At 52.5% G+C, this 15,213-nt stretch overlaps 1 protein-coding gene across 1 annotated transcript in view; it reads left to right on the top strand.

Annotated features, from left to right (window-relative positions):
• The first annotated feature begins 8,764 nt into the window (after positions 1-8,764).
• LOC142303905 (protein unc-13 homolog B-like) overlaps positions 8,765-15,213 on the top strand; it is a 246,707-nt gene continuing 240,258 nt past the window's right edge. Inside the window, exon 1 of the mRNA XM_075345769.1 lies at positions 8,765-8,932. Coding sequence (XP_075201884.1) covers positions 8,911-8,932 — 22 coding nt within the window. The 5' untranslated portion in view covers positions 8,765-8,910. The remainder of the gene's footprint in view (positions 8,933-15,213) is intronic.

Genomic DNA, 15,213 nt, shown 5'->3' with positions numbered 1-15,213 from the left:
CCACATCTTCACCCTCATCATCAACTGATGAAGAATTTAATTTCGAAAAATATTTGGATCACAAGGACCGTGCAAAGCGTTCCTGCATAGAAGAAGAGTCATCCCCATCAAGGAACACAGCCAGTACATTTCAGCAGAATTTTTCATGTGCACTAAAAGAAATTGAGAAATTTGACCGTTCATCAAAAATAACAGTGCAACAAGCGATTCCTCTGTATCCTGACATTGTCAGAGATGTTGCCCGAGTGGTTACTGCTTTGCCACCAACACAAGTTAGTGTAGAGAGGTTGTTCTCTGCTCTCAAAATAATTAGATCAGATTTGAGGGCATCCATGAAGGAGGATCTGACAGAGACAATACTTTTTCTGAGGACAAATTTATAGATTTCTTCTTATTAACTGCATAAAAGTGTTTATTGCATATTTACTTACAGTTTAGAAAAGTTTATAAAAGTTATTTGCTATATTCTAATTGTATTCTAATAAATGTAGTTTTTGCTCTAAGTGGTCTGATTACTTATATGATGGTGAGAAACTGAATAAGCACGATGTTAATATTTTACAACAGTAAATTTGTTGTTATGAATTGGCCATTTATGAAGGAGTCGGAGCCGGAGTCAGAGTCGGAAACTGATAAAATCCAGGAGTCGGAGTCGCAACTGTGGCTTACCAAATCCACAGCCCTGGTAGTTCATGCAAATCAAAAAATGGAAGTTTCGTAAATACATATTACACTTGTTATAAAATAGGCAGACCTTACATATGCAGTCATATGAAAAAATTTGGGCACCCCTATTAATGTTAACCTTTTTTCTTTATAACAATTTGGGTTTTGGCAACAGCTATTTCAGTTTCATATATCTAATAACTGATGGACTGAGTAATATTTCTGGATTGAAATGAGGTTTATTGTACTAACCGAAAATTGTTTAATCCGCATTTAAACAAAATTTTACCGGTGCAAAAGTATGGGCACCCTTATCAATTTCTTGATTTGAACACTCCTAACTACTTTTTACTGACTTACTAAAGCACTAAATTGGTTTTGTAACCTCATTGAGCTTTGAACTTCATAGGCAGGTGTATCCAATCATGAGAAAATATATTTAAGGTGGCCACTTGCAAGTAGTTCTCCTATTTGAATCTCCTATGAAGAGTGGCATCATGGGCTCATCAAAACAACTCTCAAATGATCTGAAAACAAAGATTATTCAACATAGTTGTTCAGGGGAAAGATACAAAAAGTTGTCTCAGAGATTTAAACTGTCAGTTTCCACTGTGAGGAACATAGTAAGGAAATGGAAGAACACAGGTACAGTTCTTGTTAAGCCCAAATGTGGCAGGCCAAGAAAAATATCAGAAAGGCAGAGAAGAAGAATGATGAGATCAGTCAAGGACAATCCACAGACTACCTCCAAAGACCTGCAGCATCATCTTGCTGCAGATGGTGTCAATGTGCATCGGTCAACAATACAGCGCACATTGCACAAGGAGAAGCTGTATGGGAGAGTGATCCGAAAGAAGCCGTTTCTGCAAGCACGCCACAAACAGAGTCGCCTGAGGTATGCAAAAGCACATTTGGACAAGCCAGTTACATTTTAGAAGAAGGTCCTGTGGACTGATGAAACAAGGATTGAGTTGTTTGGTCATACAAAATGGCGTTATGCATAGAGGCAAAAAAACACGGCATTCCAAGAAAAGCACTTGCTATCCACAGTAAAATTTGGTGGAGGTTCTATCATGCTTTGAGGCTGTGTGGCGATTGCCGGCACCGGGAATCTTGTTAAAGTTGAGGGTCGCATGGATTCAACTCAGTATCAGCAGATTCTTGACAATAATGTGCAAGAATCAGTGACGAAGTTGAAGTTACACAGGGGATGGATATTTCAGCAAGACAATGATCCAAAACACTGCTCCAAATCTACTCAGGCAATCACGCAGAGGAACAATTACAATGTTCTGGAATGGCCATTCCAGTCCCCAGACCTGAATATCACTGAACATCTGTGGGATGATTTGAAGCGGCTGTCCATGCTCAGCGACCATCAAACTTAACTGAACTGGAATTGTTTTGTAAACAGGAATGGTCAAATATACCTTCATCCAGGATCCAGGAACTCATTAAAAGCTACAGGAAGCGACTAGAGGCTGTGATTTTTGCAAAAGGAGGATCTACAAAATATTAATGTCACTTTTATGTTGAGGTGCCCATACTTTTGCACCGGTCAAATTTTGTGTAAATGCGGATTGCGCATTTTCTGTTAGTACAATAAACATCATTTCAATCCAGAAATATTACTCAGTCCATCAGTTATTAGATATATGAAACTGAAATAGCTGCAAAAAAACAAATTGTTATAAAGAAAAAAGGTTAACATTAATAGGGGTGCCCAAACTTTTTCATATGACTGTACAAGTTGGTTGTTAAACTTTCCAGCTACTTTGTCTAAATTAGGAGCACATTGATTGACCTGGACTCTGATATGGTAAGTGGCAATAACCCATGGGGGCCCTCGAGTGTCAGAGCTTGAGAGTGGTGAAGGCACTTGACGCATGGGGCCCCCATGGTTTGTTCTCTGGAGCATAAGTAAGTGCTCTATAAGCTGGGATAACCCATCGGGACCCCCGACTTCAGAGCTTGGGAGCGGGGGTGGCCCTTGATGAACGGGGCCCCTCCGTGGGTGGCGCGGGGAGCAGGGTTGGCCCTTGACGAACGGGGCCCTTCTGTGTTTGGCGCGGGGTAGGCCCTCGACACACGAGGCCCCCCATGGGTTGTTCTCTGCAGCACTAAGTCGATGTTCAACTTCAATGAGGACAACTACGGGGTGAAGACGACGTAGGACAGCAGCCTGTCTTCATACACGTCAGTGATGATCCTTGTGCTGGTGGTTCTCGTCACCCTCGGTGAAGCTGCTTTGTTCCTACATCTTTTTTTTTTAAACATTAATTTTTTATTAGAATATTGAATTTCTTCTGCTTCAGTTCAGTAGTTTGAAGAAATTGACTTTCTTCCCTTTGTTGTCCGTTGTAGATAAGTTGACGGATTCGCCCATCACCATGAACTCCAAGGTGAACGGGGAACACAATGACAAGGTGCTGATGCGCTGGGATGGAGGAGAAAGCAGCAGCGTCGACTATGACCTGGACTCTGATATGGTAAGTGATCCGTAAGCCAGAATGACCCATCGGGACCCCCGAGTGTCAGAGCTTGGGAGCGGGGTGTCCTGTGATGAACGGGGCCCCTCTATGGGTGGCACGGGGAGTCAGGGTGGCCCTTGACGAACGGGCCTCTCCGTGGGTAGCACGGGGAGGCCCTTAACGCATGGGGCCACCCATGGGTTGTTCTCTGCTGCATAAGTAAGTGCTCCATAAGCCGAGATAACCCATCGGGACCCTCGAGTGTCAAGGCTTGGGAGCGGGGGTGGCCCTTGACGAACGGGGCCCCTCCGTGGATGGCGCGGGGAGCGGGGGTGGCCCTTGACGAACTGGGCCTCTCCGTGGGTGGCGTGGGGGAGGCCCTTGACGCACGGGGCCCCCCATGAGTTGTTCTCTGCAGCAGAAGTAAGTGCTTCATAAGCCGGGATAACCCATCGGGACCCCCGAGTGTCAGAGCTTGGGAGCAGAGGTGGCCCTTGACGAACGGGGCCCCTCCGTTGGTGGCGCGGAGAGCGGGGGTGGCCCTTGATGAACAGGGCCCCTCCTTGGGTGGCGCGGGGGAGGCCCTTGATGCACGGGGCCCCCCATGGGTTGTTCTCTGCAGCATAAGTAAGTGCTCCATAAGCCGGGATAACCCATCGAGACCCCCGAGTGTCAGAGCTTGGGAGCGGGGGTGGCCCTTGACAAACGGGGCCCCTCCATGGGTGGCGCAGGGTGCGGCGGTGGCCCTTAACGAATGGGGCCCCTCCGTGCATGGCACAGGGGAGGCCCTTGACGCATGGGGCTCCCCATGGGTTGTTCTCTGCAGCACAGAGTATTTAAGGAGAGCCATCAGATTCAGTGAATCTGATCCCTGTTCCTTCCTCTCTCGCAGCGTAATGGTTGGGATCCCAAAAATATGTTCAACTTCAATGATGACAACTACGGGATGAAGACAACGTAGGACAGCAGCCTGTCCTCATACATGTCAGTGATGATCCTTGTGCTGGTGGCTCTCGTCTCCCTCGGTGAAGCTGCTTTGTTCCTTCATCTTTTTTTTTATTAGAATGTTCAATTTATTTTGCTTCAGTTCAGTAGTTTCCAGAAATTGACTTTCTTCCCTTTGTCGTCCGTTGCAGATAAGTTGACGGATTCGCCCATCGCCATGAACTCCAAGGTGAACGAGGAACACAAACACAAGGTGCTGATGCGCTGGGATGGAGGAGAAAGCAGCAGCATCAACTATGACCTGGGCTCTGATATGGTAAGTGCTCCGTAAGCGGGAATAACCCATCGGGATCCCCGAGTGTCAGAGCTTGGGAGCGGGGGTGGCCCGTGACGAACGGGGCCCCTCCATGGATGGCGCGGGGAGCAAGGGTGGCCCTTGACGAACGGGGCACCTCCGTGGGTGGCGTGATGGAGGCCCTTGACGCATGAGGCCCCCCATGGGTTGTTCTCTGCAGCATACGTAAGTGCTCCGTAAGCCAGGATAACCCATCGGGACCCCCGAGTGTCAGAGCTTGGGAGCGGGGGTGGCCTTTGACGAACGGGGCCCCTCCGTGGGTGGCGCGGGGAGCGGGGGTGGCCCTTGACGAACGGGGCCCCTCTTAGGGTGGTGCGGGGAGCGGAAGTGGCCCTTGACGAACGGGGCCAATCCGTGGGTGGCGCGGGGAGCGGGGGTGGCCCTTGACGAACGGGGCACCTCTGTGGGTGGCGCGAGGGAGACCCTTGATGAATGGGGCCCCCCATGGGTTGTTCTTTGCAGCATAAGTAAGTGCTCCATAAGCCGGGATAACCCATCGGGACCCCCGAGTGTCAGAGCTTTGGAGCGAGGGTGGCTTTTGACGAACAGTGCCCCTCCGTGGGTGGGGCAGGGGAGACCCTTGATGGACGAGGCCCCCAATGGGTTGGTCTCTGCTGCATAAGTGAGTGCTTCATAAGCCAAGATAACCCTTTGGGACCCCCGAGTATCAGAGTTTGGGAGCGGGGGTGGCCCTTGACAAACGGGGCACCTCCGTGGGTGGCGCGAGGGAGACCCTTGATGAACGGGGCCCCCCATGGGTTGTTCTCTGCTGCATAAGTAAGTACGCCATGAGCCGGGATAACCCATTGGGACCCCCGAGTGTCAGAGCTTTTGAGCGGGGGTGGCTCTTGACGAACAGGGCCTCTCCGTGGTTGGCACGGGGAAGGCCCTTGACGCATGGGGCCCCCATGGGTTGTTCTCTGCAGCTTAGAGAATTTGAGGAGAGCCATCAGATTCATTGAATCTGACCCCTGTTCCTTCCTCTCTCGCAGCGTAATGGTTGGGATCCCAAAAAGATGTTCAACTTCAATGAGGACAACTATGGGGTGAAGACGACGTACGACAGCAGCCTGTCCTCATACACCTCAGTGATGATCCTTGTGCTGGTGGCTCTCGTCAACCTCGGTGAAGCTGCCTTGTTCCTACAACTTTTTTTTTCTTTTAAAACATAAAACTTTTATTAGAATATTGAATTTCTTCTGTTTCTGTTCAGTAGTTTCCAGAAATTGACTTTCTTCCCTTTGTCGTCCGTTGCAGATAAGTTGACGGATTCGCCCATCGCCATGAACTCCAAGGTGAACGAGGAACATAATAACAAGGTGCTGATGTGCTGGGACGGAGGAGAAAGCAGCAGCGTCAACTATGACCTGGACTCTGATATGGTAAGTGCTCGGTAAGCCGAAATAACTCATCGGGACCCCCGAGTGTCAGAGCTTGGGAGCGGGGGTGGCCCTTGACGAACGGGGCCCCTCCGTGGATGGAGCGGGGATGCCCCTTGATGAACGGGGCCCCTCCGTGGGTCGCGTAGGAAGCGGGGGTGGCCCTTGACGAACAGGACCCCTCCGTGTGTGGCTCGGGGGAGTCCCCTTGATGCACGGGGCACCCCATGGGTTGTTCTCTGTAGTATAAGTAATTGTAGTATAAGTAATTGCTCCATAAGCCAAGATAACCCATCCAATCCACGAGTGTCAGAGCTTGGGAGCGGGGGTGGCCCTTGACGAACTGGGGCCCGCCGTGGGTGGCGTGGGGAGTGGGGGTGGCCCTTGACGAACGGGGCCCCTCTGTGGATGGAGCGGGGATGGCCCTTGATGAACGGGGCCCCTCCGTGGGTCGCATAGGAAGCGGGGGTGGCCCTTGACGAACAGGACCCCTCCGGGGACTTCTCTGTGCTAGAGTTTGTCTCCTTTACTGGAGAGATAATTTGAATATTTCCTAGAGGGGCGTGGCAGCTATAAGTCCCCTTACTTGGCAGCCAGACTGGCTTGCAAAGTCTCCTTAAGGAGAATAGTGTTCCCCCGTGGTCCCCACATAGCTTTCTCATGAGCCAGATCAGACACCCCCATACTTTGCACTGACGAGGGGCAAGCACCCCGAAACACCGTGTCTGCAAATTTGGATTCTGATCTGGCTTATATATCCTGAGTCATATTGCAAAGGATTGTTAAAAATCCACTTGTGACTTTCAGGATCGCTACTTCCAATAGGTGGCGCTGTGCTAGAGTTTGTCTCCTTTACTGGAGAGATAATTTGAATATACTAATAAAAAATTAATGCTTAAAAAAAAAAAAGATGATGGAACAAAGCAGCTTCACCGAGGGTGACGAGAACCACCAGCACAAGGATCATCACTGACGTGTATGAAGACAGGCTGCTGTCCTATGTCGTCTTCACCCCGTAGTTGTCCTCATTGAAGTTGAACATCTTGTTGGGATCCCAACCATTACACTGCGAGAGAGGAAGGAACAGGGGTCAGATTCACTGAATCTGATGGCTCTCCTCAAATACTCTATGCTGCAGAGAACAACCCATGGGGGGCCCCGTGCGTCAAGGGCCTCCCCCGCTCCCAAGCTCTGACACTCGGGGTTCCCAATGGGCTAACCTGGCTTATGAAGCACTTACTTATGTGGCAGAGAACAACCCATGGGGGGCCCCGTGCGTCAAGGGCCACCCCCGCGCCACCCACGGTGGGGCCCTGTGCGTCAAGGGCCACCCCTGCTCCCTGCGCCATCCACGGAGTGGCCCCGTTCGTCAAGGGCCTTCCCTACTCCCTGAGCCACCCACGGAGGGGCCCCGTTTGTCAAAGACAGCATGTCGCCTCCCTGCTGGGTGTCTACAGTGTGATGAGCCCCGCCTCCCTTCCCTGCACCCTCCCACACCTCTTTTACTCTCCAGTAACCTCCCCCTGCACTGTGTGGGGTCCGTGACCTGGGGGGCGGGGCCTGGCGGCGGCTGCCATGGTGTCAGCTCCAGCACCGGACTCCCTGCTCAGGATCACACATTCAAATGTACCGGCATCACAGATCACAGATCACAGATGCCGGTACATTTGAAAGTGCTGTTGAGAAGCAGCGCTGCTTCTCATCACTGTCCCTCCCGCTGTCTGTGCTCTCTTCAGCACAGCGGTGACGTCATTACTGTGCTGAAGAGAGCACAGACAGCGCACGAACGTGCAGGAGCGGCGGGGACCGAGGACGGGTGAGTATGTACACCACATGTGTTCCCGATGGGGATGGGGGGGGGTTGTAGAGCCGTATGTGTGCGTGTGCAGAGCCATGTGTGTGCGTGTACGGTGCAGAGCCATATGTGTGCGTGTGCAGAGCCATATGTGTGCGTGTGCGGTGCAGAGCCATATGTGTGCGTGTGTGGTACAGAGCCATATGTGTGCGTGTGCGGTGCAGAACCATATGTGTGTGTGTGCGGTGCAGAGCCATATGTGTGCGGTACAGAGCCATATGTGTGCGTGTGCGGTGCAGAGCCATATGTGCGTGTGTGCAGAGCTATATGTGTGCATGTGCAGAGCCATATGTGTGCAGAGCCATATGTGTGCGTGTGCGGTACAGAGCCATATGTGTGCGTGTGCGGTGCAGAGCCATATGTGTGCGGTGCAGAGCATACGTGTGCGGTGCAGAGCCATATGTGTGCGTGTGCGGTGCAGAGCCCGATGTGGGGCTGTTATTTGCAATGCTGTAGTGATACCAGGTCAGGTGCTGGGGAAGAATACTGACAGGGAATGTGTGTGCAGGGGGCGGGCAGAGGGCGAGGCTGGACACTGAGGCTGGGTGGTGCCAGCTCTGACTGAGGTTTTGCACAGGAAGTGGTCATGTTTGTTGGAGCTGAATGTAAACAAGAGCTGCAGAGAATAAAGGGGGAATTCAAGAGGAACAAAAGTTAGAAAACAAAAAATAACAATGTAGGTGTGATTTATATGACAATACAGCACAGATAAACTGAAACATTTTTGTTAAGCTAATGTTGGACAACTCCTTTAAGCAAACTACACTGATGGGGGAGGGTGATGGGTGTTATAGGGAATTTAGATTGTGAGCTCCAATGAGGACAGTGATGCTGATGTATACAAAGCTCTGTGGAATTAATGGTGCTTTATAAGTGAATATTATATGTTATTGTTCTAGGCTGGTGGGACTTGTGTGACTGGGCTGCTCCTTGGTCTCAGTCCAGCCCTGCCTCGGATTTCCTCCACACAGGGTGTGTCTGAGTGTGAGCAGTCCCTCTGACATGTCCAGGACTGTGCCGGTAATTAGCTTCCTCCTGTATCAGCACATGCAGCATGATTCCATGATCTGTCACATACATGTTTACTATGTGGGCAGCTCCGGAGAGGTATTGATACAATGGGAGGGGAGGGACACGGCAGTGCTTCCAGCTCGCATTGCACCTCCAGTGACAGACAGTGTGCTGCAGACGGAGGGAGAGGGGCAGACGGGTGAGCTCAGCTCCTCACAGACCAGGGACATGGTGCTGCTCTGTGTGAAAGGTAATGGCTGTGCAGCGGAGGATGACTGTGTGTGGCCATAGGGTGACACATGGCGCAGGCTTGTGTAGTTACACCTCAGCTTGTCTATGACAGTGAAGAGAGGCAGAAAGTTTTCGGTGCCCTCTTCCCCCTCCTGAGACTTCCACATGGCAGTGTTTCAGTGTTTTGATATTTTGATTCGTATTTTGCATTCATATTTGTAAACAAGTGACTGCACATTAGTGTCTTTTCCTCTGCCCCTCATGGTTGGCTCTGTCCTCTGTATACTGGCTCATGTATTCTCAGATGTATACTTATACCTTATCCATGATTGCAGCTATCTTATTAGACCCCCAGGGATCAGGAATGGATAACTTCCAAACTTGAGAATACGCCATGATTTTACAAGCAGGGTATTCTTTCCATACACTATGGATGTGTTCAGCTATTTACCACAATCAGTGCCTGACATATGTGACAACGCTGGATAACTGAGATGTGCCATGTTCATTCATTCTCTATCGTGCATGGAGTCATGGATTACATTGCTACTTGTGTTAGAATTACACCACTTTATAATTTATGCCACAAAAGTGGTGTAATTCTAGCAGAAAAGTAACCTTTTAATCAATTACTAATATGTCAGTCAGCGCTAGGCTGTGACTCTTTCTGCCAAACCGCAACACAATGATGGCTGAGCTTTCATAACAAAAGCATGTCATTACATTTTTGGGCACTACACCATGCAGAAAAACTCTGACTTTACTACACCAGTTTTAAGAGTCATTGTTGCGGATGGGGGCCAGCCCACTGCAGGGGGGTGCTCGGATCCGGGCTCGTTACTGTGGCTCGAGTGGCAGCCGGACCCGGGCTCGTGCAGTCATCCGTCCTCACAACCGTAGGAAGGGGGTATTTACAGAAAAATAGTTTCAGTGATGCCACCTGTGAGTTGTGGTGAGAGTTGGTAGCACCCAGTGGTGTAACTAGAGTTTTATGGGCCCTGGTGTAAAATTTGGACCGGGGCCCCCCTCCACGTACACCGACACTTAGGGTACGGGAAAATGACACTGACACTTGGGGTACATGATAATCATGCTGGCACTTGGCTTTTAGCCACAGCACCCAGGTTTCCCATGATATGAAATCCCTCTATCAACACCCAGCTTTCCCATGATCTGATATCCATCTTGTCCTCTGCACCCAGCTTTCCCATGCTCTGCTATACATCTTTCCCTCAGCACCCAGCTTTTCCATATCAGAGCATGGGAAAGCTGGGTGCTGAGAGAAGACGTATAGCAGAGCCTGGGAAAGCTGGGTGCTGAGGGAAAGAGCCTTTTTATCTCAACACAAAACATTTCCATCCCATGCTTGTATCTTTGTCCCCCCTAGTATATAGTTCTCCAAATACCCACATAGCCTTCCATATAGTATAAAGGGTCCCACATAACCCTTGCACCCCCATAGTCCTCCATGTATTAGAATGCATTTCCCATAGTCCTCCATATATTATAATTCACCACATAGTTCTCCATATTTTATACTGCACCACATAGTCCTCCATGTTTTATAATGCACCCCCTTAGTCCATGTGTATGGTAGACTCCATAGTTCTCCATATATTATAATGTAGCCCCCATAGTTCTATATGTATTATAATGCAGCTCCATAAGGCTATGTGCGCACGTGTGCGTAATTCATGCAGTTACACTGCGCTTTGTAGCGCAGCGTAACTGCATGCGTCCTGCGTCCCCTGCACAGTCTATGGAGATTGTGCAGGGGCCGTGCGCACGTGGCGTCTTAGAGCGCAGCGCTTCGGCTGCTGCCGGAAGCGCTGCGTTCAAGAAGTGACATGTCACTTCTTCCGTGCACTTTGCTGGCAGCTCCTGCTCTGTCTATGGGAAGAGCTGCAGGCAGAGCGCATGGAATCGGCTTTTTTTTTTTTTCTCTACGGACATTTTCTGCAGCGATTTGAAGCGCACATGTGCTCTTCAGATCGCTGCAGAAAATTCTGCAGTTACTGTACGCAACGTGCGCACATAGCCTAAATCTTCATATTGCATTATGCAGCCCCATACTCCTCCATGTATAATGCACCCCTATATTCCATGTATAAGGTGTCCTTCATTTTGTATTATGAAGCCCTATACTCCTCCATGTATAATATGGCCTTCATGTTTATTATGCTGTCCCATAGACCTCCATGTATCATGCAGCCAACTACCCCAGGTCCTCTATGTATCATGCAGCCAGCCCCCCCAGGGCTTCTATGTGTCATGCAGTCAGCCCCCCAGGGCCTCCATTTGTCATGCAGCCAGCTCCCCCAGGGCCTCCATGTGTCATGCAGCCAGCTCCCCCAGGGCTTCCATGTGTCATGCAGCCAGCTCCCCCAGGGCTTCCATGTGTCATGCAGCCAGCTCCCCCAGGGCTTCCATGTGTCATGCAGCCAGCCCCCCCAGGGCCTCCATGTGTCATGCAGCCAGCCCCCCCGGGCCTCCATGTATCATGCAGCCAGCCCCCTCAGGGCCTCCATGTTTCATGCAGCCAGCCCCCCGAGGGCCTCCATGTGTCATGCAGCCAGCCCCCCCCAGGGCCTCCATGTGTCATGCAGCCAGCCCCCCCAGGGCCTCCATGTGTCATGCAGCCAGCCCCCCCCAGGGCCTCCATGTGTCATGCAGCCAGCCCCCCCCAGGGCCTCCATGTGTCATGCAGCCAGCCCCCCCCAGGGCCTCCATGTGTCATGCAGCCAGCCCCCCCCAGGGCCTCCATGTGTCATGCAGTCAGCCCCCCCCCAGGGCCTCCATGTGTCATGCAGTCAGCCCCCCCCAGGGCCTCCATGTGTCATGCAGCCAGCCCCCCCCAGGGCCTCCATGTGTCATGCAGCCAGCCCCCCCCAGGGCCTCCATGTGTCATGCAGCCAGCCCCCCGATGGCCTCCATGTGTCATGCAACCAGCACCCCCCGGGCCTCCATGTGTCATGCAACCAGCACCCCCCGGGCCTCCATGTGTCATGCAGCCAGCCCCCCTGGGCCTCCATGTGTCATGCAGCCAGCCCCCCCGGGCCTCCATGTGTCATGCAGCCAGCCCCCCCAGGGCCATCATGTGTCATGCAGCCAGCCCCCCCAGGGCCTCCATGTGTCATGCAGCCAGCCCCCCCAGGGCCTCCATGTGTCATGCAGCCAGCCCCCCCAGGGCCTCCATGTGTCATGCTGCCAGCTCCCCGAGGGCCTCCATGTGTCATGCAGCCAGCCTCCCCCAGAGCCTCCATGTTTCATGCAGCCAGCCCCCCAGGGCCTCCATGTGTCATGCAGCCAGCCCCCCCAGGGTCTCCATGTGTCATGCAGCCAGCTCCTTCCCCCGGGCCTCTACATGTCATGCAGCCAGCCCCCCCAGGGCCTCCATGTGTCATGCAGCCAGCAAAATAAAAAAAACAAGTCCTCTCTTCTCCTTCCGACCCCTGCGACCGTGGTAGTTACGCCCCTGCCCCCATATATCACACACCCTGCTCCCTATACAGCCTGCACCCCCCATAGCACACACACTACACCCCCGTATGTCACACACCCTGTCCCACATATCTCACCCTGTCTGTACCCCAACTTACCCCTCTCTCAAACACGCTGCACCCCTTCACATCCTTCTGTCACAGTCTGCACCCCTCATATGCCACTCACCCTGCACCCCCCCTCCCCCTCATGTCCCCTCTTTACTCATTACCAGTCATCATGTGTCCATATCTCCTTCAGGAATCAGTATCTTCTGATGCTTTCTGCCCGGCAAACCTGTGTCTCCTCCAACACAGTCACATGGGCATGACATCATCGCTGGTCCTGGCAGGATGGATGCCGTCTTCTGTGCAGGAGCACTTCTGCTCTGCTGCAGGTCAGAAACGCCTGGTGGACCTCTCCAGGTCAGGGGCCCCTCTACTGGCACCGGGCCCCCCTGACTCACAGGCCAGCCCCCTGCTGGTAGTCGGCCACTACACAGTGCATCTCCTCTCTTACAGAGAGGAGCTGTCTCTGCAGAGCGGCTGCCGGACCCCTATAACCCTACGGGCTGTCGTTACGCCCCTGGTAGTACCGCCGCTGCTTGGTGATAGGACGCCCGGGGCTGATGGAGCGGGGTAGCAGAATGGAATCCCCTCCACGGGTAGGGGAGGTGTAGTCCCGGGGCCCGGGTGAGTGGGAGTAATGGCTGCGGTGTGTCATGCAGGGTTGGACCAGGGATGGATGGTGTACTCATAGTTCCAAAGAATTGCACACAGAATCCAGTGGTAAACCAAATTCCCAGTGACCGGTTGCCTCCGGCGGGTGTATTCGGGTCCTACACCCTGATTTAGCAAACAGGAGTCCCTTCCTCCTGCACTCAGTGTTTGTGTCTTCAATGGGACAACTCCGCTTGTAACGGGGAAGTCCAATCCCGGTACTTTGTATGTTGGGAGCTGTGGCCCGCGAAATCTGACCCTTGGGATCTCTGTGGGTTCTGGCGGACACCCTATCCCCCCGCGTTGGGCTTCCATTTCGCTCTCTGGGCTTACTGTGGAACAAGGCCTGGAACCTTGTCTTCGGCTGGTTAATTGACAAGGGGCTTGAAACCTTCCTCGCCCTAGGGTCCAGGCACCCCGACTGTGCACGGCCTCCGGATCGGATTTCCGCAGTCGGCACCGGCGGGCTACAATCCTACCCTGGTCCACTTAAGGTCTTCAGCGACCAGATCTCCGTCGCCTGTGATCCTGCTTGCCGTCTGCCACCTAGTCAGTAGTCCGGTAGTCCAGGGGCCCTAACTCCCGACTCCGCTGGCACTCCACACTCCTCTCTCCTCAACTGTCAGTACTCAACTCTCCTGTTCCCTCCCAGAACACCTCAGGACCCCTAAGTGGGCATTTCCATCTGCCTGGTCCCGCCCACTGGTGTGTCCCTATTGTCATGTTGGGGTTACTAGGCTTTACTGACTGGTGTTGTGCACCTGGGTGTGGGTTTTGTGTTGGTATGCCAAGGAGGATCGAGTCTTGCACCGGAGAGATTTGTGCAACCTCTGTGACAACCTGGTTTTGCCAGGGCGTCACACTCCCCCTTGGTAGAATACAGCCCGTCCTTGGGCTGTCCAGCCACTGACGTTTATTTTTCTGCATCTATAAAAGTAGTAAAAAGGTATAACATGTAAAACATTAGAACATTTCATCCCTGTTAGGGAGGCACACAACTTAAACGTTGCAAACTGTATCTCCTTCTCCCTTCAACCCGCCACCCAAAACACCTGAACCCCCGGTGCCACCGCTAACACTGATGTCACACCGCCCCGAGTTCCTGTTAGTGTCCGGGTAAAAGTTCCTTACCTACCAGTCCACCCCAAAGGATCCCAAAGTTCCGGAACCCTCTGGCCTGGAGGTTAGCCACCGGTTTTGCTGGTGACTGGGCATCGGCCGACTCTACCGCAGGCCCTTCCTCCAACCAGTCCTCTCCAGCGGGTGTTTGCAGTCGTGATGGTGAGGTAACAAGAAGGTAGATGGGGGTTATGTACAAAGGCCCAAGAAAGTTTTTGGGTGGCCTCTACCAGTCCAGAGGCCTTGGTCCATCAACATAAAACAGGGGAAAAGCTGGGTTTAACTAGGAAAGGGGGTAGCCGGGATCTGCTACCTATTCATTCTTTTTCAAACAAGTGACGGTGGGAGACGAGGCATGGCTTTTCATCAACCATGACCCACTTCTTTATGTCGAGGGCAAACAAACAACGCTCTCCACAATGCCGGGTATAGCTCACCATGTCCCCGGGTTCCAGATTTCGGTCTGGATGGCCAATCGGCAAGTGAGGGGCCACATCCCTCTGGGACATGAATATTTCGGCCTCCAGTCTCGGCTCATAGATGAACACACACCCTTTCTGGGGGTCAAAGTGACGGACCGGTCCTCTGTACGTCGGGCCCCAGACCCGGAAGGTAGCTTGACGCAGGCAGTCTTTCTCCTTGTAGGTGCGGGAAAGCACCTCAGCCTTGCACTTTTTTCTGGCAGCTATCTCTTGGCATAGCTGCTGCTGCTCCCAGTAGGGGGAACGGGTTCCGTGCTCTGCCTCCTGCTCAGGAGCCAGGCCCACTCGGATGCCATCGGCGCCGGCTACGACTGGCCTCTCATACTGCTATGGGCCCCACCGATCAGTGGCCTGCTCTGCCACTCTGCAGGTGCACTCCGGCTGCTCCACAGCCAGGACGGGGTGCTTAGGAGCGGTTGGTGCCACAGCTGGGGTAGACTTTAGGTCGGGTTCCACCTCCGTTGCGGCCGGATGGACTGCCGGAGCCTACGTCATCACCG

The sequence above is a fragment of the Anomaloglossus baeobatrachus genome, chromosome 4, assembly GCF_048569485.1.
Source record: "Anomaloglossus baeobatrachus isolate aAnoBae1 chromosome 4, aAnoBae1.hap1, whole genome shotgun sequence".
NCBI lineage: Eukaryota > Metazoa > Chordata > Amphibia > Anura > Aromobatidae > Anomaloglossus > Anomaloglossus baeobatrachus.
The sequence above is the reverse complement of the archived record's forward strand: the minus strand, read 5'-3'. Positions and strand labels throughout refer to the sequence as shown.